General features: G+C 35.8%; 1 protein-coding gene across 1 annotated transcript in view; it reads right to left on the bottom strand.

The window, feature by feature from the left end:
* Nucleotides 1-9,611, bottom strand: part of LOC106879251 (synaptojanin-1) — a 124,060-nt gene that overhangs the window by 64,945 nt on the left and 49,504 nt on the right. Inside the window, exon 3 of the mRNA XM_052972571.1 lies at nt 185-452. Coding sequence (XP_052828531.1) covers nt 185-452 — 268 coding nt within the window. The remainder of the gene's footprint in view (nt 1-184; nt 453-9,611) is intronic.

Below are 9,611 nucleotides of genomic sequence, written 5' to 3' on the forward strand. Positions count from 1 at the left end.
ATTAGTTTAACGCTCGGGAAGTGAGAAAGTCTTTTACGCTCTTCGACAGAAAGGAACACAGAAATAAACAGGGAGAGAAAATAGAAAAAGGGATAGTGGCTACCAATCTATCATGGCAAATAGAGAGAGAGAGAGAAAGAGAGAAAGAAAGAAAGAGAGAGAGAGGATGTGTATTAGTACAAACCAAAAGAATCTATTGTCTGTATCGCATTGTTGAAATTGCCTCTGTGCACATAAACTCAGGTCCCAAAGATAATTCGTTGTGGACCAAGAGAAATAGAATGTTCCTGAACTGAGTAGTTTGCGCATTTCATTGATTTTCTCTTCTTCGGCATGATGGCTCTGTAGAGGTATGAAGTTGGTGGCTGTGATACGAAACACTTCTGATTCCATGATTTTGTTGACTGACACACATGATGTAACAATTCCAAGATAGAGGCTGGTACTTTCACCTGTGAAAATGAAGCAACACAAGATTGTAAGAAGAATATTTACTGTTCAAGATTGAAATTTAAATTGCACAAAAATTTGTTCCTCTCAGTATTGGTTATCAACATCATTATTAATAAACTTGGAAACCATGATTTTTTAATCTTGATTTTAAACAATAGAAGATAAGTGCCATTTTACTTGCTTAGTTGTACATGGCATCATCATAGTATTGGTTAAGTTGATTCAAACAAATATTTTTAATACTTTTAATAAATATCAAAATATTGATTTCAAATTTTGGCTCATGGCCAGTAATTTAGAAGGATGTAAGTCAATATCATCGACCCCAGTGCTCAACTGGTACTAATTTTATTGACTCCAAAAGGATAAATGGCAAAGTCAATCTCAGTGGAATTGGAACTCAGAATGTAGAGATTGATGAAATGCTGCTAAGCATCTCACCTGATGTGCTAACAATACTGCCAGCTCATTGCCTTAATAAATATCAAACTATTAGAAAATGAATATTATGATATTGATTAGATATTATAGTAATTAGTAAATATTATATTTGATATATTTTAAAACTTTTATCTATAAATGTTTAAATTTCTGGTGAATATTTTCACTCAAATTTCTATATACTCTCAAAGTCATCCTGAGATTTCATAAGTACAAGTAAAACTATACTTCACTGAAAAGGTCTAATCAGACTGAAACATGTTCAGAGCTATCACTCTTTTTAGCTAAAGGTCAGATCCACTCCTCAATACACATCTCGATTCAGTTTTAACCAATTTGGTTTTGAAGTTGTCTCCCTTGCTTTCACCAACACCACCCTTTTTTATATTTTATTTGTTTCAGTCATTGGACTGTGGCCATGATGGGGCACCACCTCGACAGGTCTTAGTCGAACAAATTACCCCCACCCCACCCCAGTGCTTATTTTTTTTTAAAGTCTGTTATTTAATCTATTGATCTCTTTTGCTGGACTCCTAAGTTATGGGGACATAAACAAACAGTTGGGGAAGACACACACACACATACACCTACCAAATACTTTCACAAGGCTTTAAGAGGTCCGAGGCTTTATTAGAAAATAATTGCCCAAGGGACCATGCAGTGGGATTGAACCTAAAACCACTGTGGTTGGGAAGCAAGCTTCTTACCACACAGCCATGCCTGCACCTTTCATTGACAGGGATTATTGTTAAAACTGATGGTTTGTCTCTTCATAACAGAAGTAATTTTAATTCATTAAGCATTATTCTTAACTCACTACATTAAGTACATTAAACCCCATTTAACTATATGTTCTTCATGCAGAAAGCATCGTTGGGAAATGTTCACAATGTGACTAAATTTCTAGCGCTTGATTTAAATAGTCCATTCCAAATAGTCCAGTTTAAATGTTGCATAAAATACTCTCTAAATTGTGATCTTTTCTCTTTTTTTACGGTAGAGTGTATGTTAAACTGGCACTCCATCAATTGCGATGATGAGGGTTCCAGTTTATCCTATCAATGGCACAGCCTGCTCATGAAATTAATGTGCATGTGGCTGAGAACTCCACAGACACGTGTACTCTTAACATACTTCTCTGGGAGATTCAGCATGACACAGAGTGTGACATGGCCGGCCCTTTGAAATACAGGTACTACTCATTTTTGCCAGCTGAGTGGACTGGAGCAGTGTAAAATAAAGTGTCTTGCTCAAGGACACAACACCTCACCAGGAACTGAACTCATGACCTTGCAATCATGAGCCAAATAACCTAACCACTAAGTCATGTGCCTTCACATTATAGTGTATGTAAAGCTACATTATCTCATGCAGTGGTTCTCAACCAGAGGACCATGTAAGAGTTTGTTGTTAAAGTTTATGTGCAATAAATTGGTTATGTACTCCCTACAATATGCAGAATATTTCAACAATTTTGTTTATACAATTTCTAGTAATATTTAATAATAGAAATATAACCAATGGAACAGCCTGCTCGTGAAATTAATGTGCTTGTGGTTGAGCACTCCACAGACACATGTACCCTTAATGTAGTACACAGGGAGATTCAGCATGACACAGAGTGTGACAAGACTGCCCTTTGAAATGCAAGTACTACTCTGGTGTCAGCCAACTGGCACCATGCCAGTGGCATGTAAAAGCACCCATTACACTCTCAGAGTGGTTGATGTTAGGAAGGACATCCAGCTGTAGAAACCATGCGAAATTAGACTGGAGTCTGGTGCAGACCCTCAGCTTACCAGCCCTGGTCAAACTGTCTAACCCATGCCAGCATGGACAACAGGCATTAAATGATGATAATGATGATGTGATTTTTTAAACATTGAAAGGCTTTTAGAGTCCACTTGAGTAAAATAAGAAGCAAAAGTGGGGTCCATAGGAAAAAAATGGTTGAGAACTATTGATCTAGGGTATCCTTTCATTTTTAATATGCTTGGGCCAAAATTAAAGGAGGTTTGACTAGTGTTTCTTGTAGGCTGACAGACCACATAGAAGTTCTCTGTTTGGCTTGTCTCAAGAAATTTGGTTCTAGACTGCATAGTCAGGCAGATGTATTAGGAGAAATATATTCACATATCTATTCTGGAATAAATAAATAAATGAGTGGAAATTGAACCAGTGTGTGTGTTATATTAAGGCACAATGACTCACCTCAGACACAACAAAATTTGTTTCCAACACATAAATTCACATAAGGAATTTTGCAAATCAGATACAAAAACAAAATAAAATATTCACATAAACCATTCGATACAACAGACATTGCAGTCAAAGTTATTTTCCATTACATATGTAAGATGATATATATACACACATAATTAGTAGGTGATTGTTATCAATAGAATGTACTTTGTTTCCTTCTTGAGAACAGACTAGTAATGTTGCTTGATGTATGTTTGTGAACTGTGATACACAGTTATAACATGGTGTCAGGAGCATAGACTGAATCTAGTTATTGATTTTTTTTGTGTTGGTGGTGCTTCACAGCTTCTACTTGTTCGCTAGTAACATGGCTGATAGGTGAGTTGCTAATGGACTTTATCTGAAATAACAAAGTAGCTTTGCTAACTAAAATTACTAAATGGTTGAATATTAGTTGCTAGCTCCTAAACTTGCTCTGACGACTCATGTGTTTCCAGGAAGAATTTTCTAGTGGCTGTTGATAATGCATCAGCTGATATTGTTGAGATTGAACTGGCACAAGACATTATTAGCAAACATAACAACTTCACATATGAAGAAGCCATAGTAAAAATATACGTGCAGATGTCATAGGAAACTTTGACAATTTCTCTGAACCTACAATAAGTCTCTTTAATGCTATAAACAGGGTCTTTGCTACCAAAAATAATGGTAGAAGATGTGATAAATATTTAATGTTTATTGAAGATATGTATGAAATGATATCAAAGATGTAGTTTTAAATAACATTTCATTCCATTAATATTTCAACAAAAGGAAAACAACTCCAGAGCAAATATTATTGAATCACAACAAATGAAGATATAGTGCTGTTAAAACAAATGAAAACCATTTCACAATGTAACATTAAGTACAATGATTTCAGTGCAGTTTGTAGGGGAAACTAGTATGAATCAATATGATTATGATTGCGTGAAAACATCTCATAATGAGTGTATGTTGATTTGAATAATTTTTACTGATAGTCTATATGTAATATGAGGAGAGTTTCTCTGGTTGCAGTGTCAATGGATTGATCTGACTGAATGGTATGGACGGTATTTCAGCTATGTCTTGTGTCTCCTGCTATCAGATGAGAACTGGTATAAAAATATTTCCTTATCAGAAACATCATTGTCATAAATGTGCTTGGTTTTGTTTACATTTAAGTAGAAGAAAGTTGAAATTTTTTAAAGTAAAGGCTATTTGCCAACATAATGTGACTGTCCTGGAAGGGATGATGCTTCTGTTGTTTAGCCCCAGGAAACATCGTTCCTAGCTGGCTATACAACACAATATCTGTATCCTTATATTTTTGAACAGGGAGTTCAGCACTCCCACCCAGCACGAAAACATCTGCGGACCAGTTTCTGGGTTATTGCACTTGGCTAGGTGGCATTGCTTTTACACTGGGTGGGAGCACTGAACTCCCTGTTTGAAAATATAAGGACACAGATATTGTGTCGTATAGCCAGCTAGAAACGATGTTTCCTGGGAATAAACAACAGTAACGCCATTCCTTCCAGGACAGCCACATTATGTTGGCAAACAGTCTTTACATTAAAGAAATGTTACTGAATATCTCTCTTTGAGAGATTTAGAAATAATAATATTTGAAGTTTTTTATTTAAAACTGAACATCTAGTACTGAATGAATAAGGATGCACCTGGAATATATAGAATGCTTATTTCCAAATGTTAGGTTCTGGTCAAGAGGGTTATTACACACTGGTACCAATGTTTGATGAGTTAAGGAAGTCCCTTGGTATATCTATGTTTGTGTAAACCATGTATTCATTCACAAATAAATATATAATTGCAATGTGTTAACATGTTTGATGAAGTTTTCTTGTGATTGTTCGGGATTTTAGAGACTACTTTGTATTTTGTGTTAGCATAAATGTGGAAAAGGAGAGTACTTTTGTTGAAAATGAACACTTACAACATAAACAGTATCAAGTCATTCAAATGGACTAGAAAAGTTTGAAGTTGTATTTGAAAATCTTGTTGTTCTTGAAGATGAACATACAATCACATCAGGCCCAAAATTAACATCAGTTGTACATCCTTCCAGAAGGATTCCAGAGTCATCAAGACAAACAGTAGCACAAGAACTAAAATTCATGGACTCAAATGTAGAGAGTTGAAGAACAAAGTTTCAGACTGAACAAGAATAGAATCAAATGGAATAAGAGCTTTCATGAATAAGGCTGGCCTGATAAACTATATTAACTACCAGACACTATCAGGTGTTCCTAGAACTACAAGAATAAATTAACACATGTCCAGGTATACTATTCAAAGGACATGTAGTTGTTGTTCTACAAGTGATGAGCTGGCAAATATTTAACTATCAAATAAGTCACATTGAGTTGCCCATTGTGTTGAAAGAGAGCAAGATAACTACTGTATAGGTATGGGATGTCAGTAGATATCTTTGAACTGGTTGACGAATGTGATGATTCTATGCAGCACCAGGAAATCAGTAAACAGAAATATTCAAATCAATAGCCATGCAGGAGCTGTTATTGTCAATTGTTGGAGGAAACTTGTGGCAGAAAATGGACTGTCTTTTAGAAGCCAGTTGTTCAAAGAACTCCTCAACAATTAGTAGTTTGAGCACAGAAATTCCAGTCAAAAATATCCACAATCTAAAGACATCTTAGAGAAAAGTCTTGGAATTTTAAAATCAATACTAGTGAAGACAGATGTGCCATATCTTGTCCATTGAGACAACAGGGATAAACCTATCAGAACATAAGCTTTTTTCCAGTGGTTAGGTTATTTGGTTGAAGGAGCAGAATCTTACTACCTATTGCTAATCACTAGTTGAAATGTGATAAACACAAATGCTCCTAACTTAATGACTGAAATAGCAAGGATAACAAACCAGCAAAATATCTGTCACTAGTAAAAAGACAGGAAATAGTGCAAATGACAGTTGCAGATTACCTCTTCATCCCATCATCTGCTCCTCGTACAGTCTTGTAATCCTTCTACCCACCCACTGTCTATCTCTTCACAGCTCCTACTGATTATTCTCTCCTTCTCCTACTAAATGTTAGGGAATAACCATGCAGCTCTTCTACAAGAACCTGCACTGTTCCCTGCCACCTTCTCTCATACTTATGGGTTCATAAGTCTTATGAGCTGAATGTCAACCTCAATAGTCTTGATGGCATGGAAAAAGCACTCAGTACAATTCCTCATCTTGGTGACACAGCATCACAAACAAATTAACCAATAAGTACCAATTCACCAGGTACAGAGGCAGTTAGATGCTTAGGAAAGACTGGTGAGCCAATAAATGTTAATTCACCAGCCACTGAAGCAGTCACACACAATGGAAGAATTAGGAAAAAACTATCTTAACTAACAACAAACCGATGATGTTAAATTCTTCTCTAAAAGCTTGCTTGTTATATTGTATGCATTATTATGATGGAGATGTTATGTAAATGTAACACAGGCACTAGTTATCCCATCCCTATACGATATGTTATAGAATGTCTTTTGAAAGTAGAAGGAAAATTAAAAGGGATGTAACAAGAATTATTTTCACTTACATATCATCATTTAACATTCATCTTCTATGCTGGCATAGGTTGGACAGTTTGACAAGAACTGGCAAACTAGAGGACTACACCAAGCTCCACTGTCTGTTTTTGGCATGGTTTTTACAGTGGGATACCATTCCTAATGCCACCCACTTTACAGAGTGGATTAGGTGCTTTTTATGTGGCACCAGAACTGGCTAGGTCTGTTTGGCATAGCTTTTTATGGCTGGATGACCCTCTTCATGCCAATAACTTTACAGAGTGGATTACATGATTTTCACATGGCAACACACAAAAGTGTGTGTGTGTATGCAATAGGCAATTAGATTTGTTCTGAGTCATAAGAATCATGCGGCTAGAGTTTAACCCAGTTCCTATGGCATATAAATGACTGGGATTACAACACTCACTCCTCAATGGGATACCAGACCGTTGCAGGGTCAACTTTCCAGTAATTGCTGAAACTCATTAAATAGCAATGTGAAATGACATGTGCTGCTCAAGAACAAAATGCACCATATTGGTCCGGGAATTGAAGCCACAATCTTATGATTGCAAGTGCAACACCCTAACCAATAAGCCATGCTCCTTCAAGCAGTAGGCAATGATTATCAATAAGATGTACTTTCCATTTCTATTTTGAGAATGGACTAACGTGCTGCTTAATTTAGGTTTGTGAACTTCAATACACAATTATAACAATCATTACATAGTTATTCAGCACAAGATCTCAATATTGGTTTCAAATTTTGGCAGAAGGCCAGTTAGTTTGTAAGGAGTGGTTAAGTCAATTACATTGACCCCAGTGCTCAACTGGTACTTATTTTATAAACCCCCAACAGAATGAAAGGCGTAGTCAACTTTGGTGGAATTTGAACTCAGGACATAAGGATAGATGAGACACCATTAAGCATGTTGCCTGACATGCTAATGGTTCTGCCAGCTCGATGCCTTACACTGTAAGATAATATTAACAATATTTACACTCTGTTGATTTCTTTTTAATAGCAAACACATATTAATTCTGTGTAGAAAAGAACAATGATTATGTCATCAATCTTCTTAATTATCAGTCTAGTAATTATCACACACACAAGTATTGTTCGTACGTATGTACACTGATAATGCACATTCACATATTTGAACAGTATCCAAAAACAGAAAAAAAAAAATCATTATACTAACTGATAAGGCTTTACTCATTAATACACATGCTTCCACCCCTTCCCGTTTCAGTGGACTGTGCCCTTTTTCTAACTATCACAACTATAGCAAACTCTACTCTATGGATTCTACTGATTGTATACAAATTCTATGCAGCAGCTGTTGAGTTCTCAAGTTAGTTTGCACTGAACACATAGACACAATCAAAAACATTCCAACTGTGACCATCTCATCTAATTTTTCTTATTTTCCAAGCAGTATGTCAGGGGCTGCATTGTCTGTTTCCTCCTCCTCCCCTTTTAAACACGACAGAAATTTGGTTGCTATTTTTAACAGATAGGGTTATCATGCAGACATTCTCTCATTATCAACTTCATATTGATGTTGTTTTGCTTAGCATCCAGTCAGCTCTGATTGAGCAGATGCAATGGCTCAGATGCAACCATCCTCTCTCTTTTTTTGTCAATTTGAGACTACAATTTCCAATATGTCTTTCATCATTATCATTTAACTTCTGCTCTTCATGCTGGATGTTAAAGGATAATGATGATGATATATATATACATAAACTAAGTAGTCATAATTATGTTGATGAGGTTTAACAAATAACACTGAAACATGTCCAGAGTTGTCTCTGAACTGCTAAAGATCTGACTCACTTGTCACTGCTTTCCATATTCAATTAATTTCAATTAACTGAAATTTCCTGGTTATCTCTTCCTACTTTTTTGTTTGTGACTACTCGAAAAGAATTAGTAATTTAGATAATGATTTCTCCCATGATTCAAGCTGTTACTTTTACCTCATTAATATCTCTTGGTTTACAATAACAAGAATGTTAGCGCTCACTTTACCATGAATTTGTGTATAATCTTGCCATCAAAGCTTCTAATGAATGACTGAAAAACCAATCCTATTCCAAATCCTAAGGAAAAAGAAAACAAGAGAGAAAGAGAAGGGGAGAGAGAACGGGTGCATTTCTCTAGTTTTTCTAGTATTGGATAGATAGATAGATAGATAGATAGATAGATAGATAGATAAATAGATAGATAGATAGACAGATAGATAGATAGACAGATAGATAGATAGATAGATAGATAGATAGATAGATAGATCTCTCCCTGGATATGACAGTAGTTTATTGCAGTTAAGTTAGCAACACAAGGTAATGAAACACTCATTTGTAGTTTATTGATGCTTTTAATCATGAGCTCTATTAACTGCAATAAATGCTTAGAATTAGGTCAAGCTAACAAGACAGCTTCTACCTAGAAATAACAGCTAAATCTCCCTCAAATCACATTCTTCTGTTCTAAATAAGAACATTTTATGTATATAGTCTAAGATACCATACAAAGTCTCTGATGGTCTGACAAAAATGTTTGAGTCTAACACTGCTGAATCCATGATGACCTGTGGCTAAACAATAAATTACAATCAAGAGGAGGTAACAAGGTAGCCTCTGTTTAGATCAGTGGTTCTCAACTTGGGTTCACATGACATTTTAGGGTCCAGACAAAATTTTGTTGTTAAAATTTATCGGCAATAAATTGGTTATATTTCTACAATATATATATTTTGTAGGTGTAGGAGTGACTGTGTGGTAAGTAGTTTGCTTACGAACCACATGGTTCCGGGTTCAGTCCCACTGCATGGCACCTTGGGCAAGTGTCTTCTACTATAGCCTCGGACCGACCAAAGCCTTGTGAGTGGATTTGGTAGATGGAAACTGAAAGAAGCCTGTCGTATATATAT

Source organism: Octopus bimaculoides, chromosome 13 (genome assembly GCF_001194135.2).
Source record: "Octopus bimaculoides isolate UCB-OBI-ISO-001 chromosome 13, ASM119413v2, whole genome shotgun sequence".
NCBI lineage: Eukaryota > Metazoa > Mollusca > Cephalopoda > Octopoda > Octopodidae > Octopus > Octopus bimaculoides.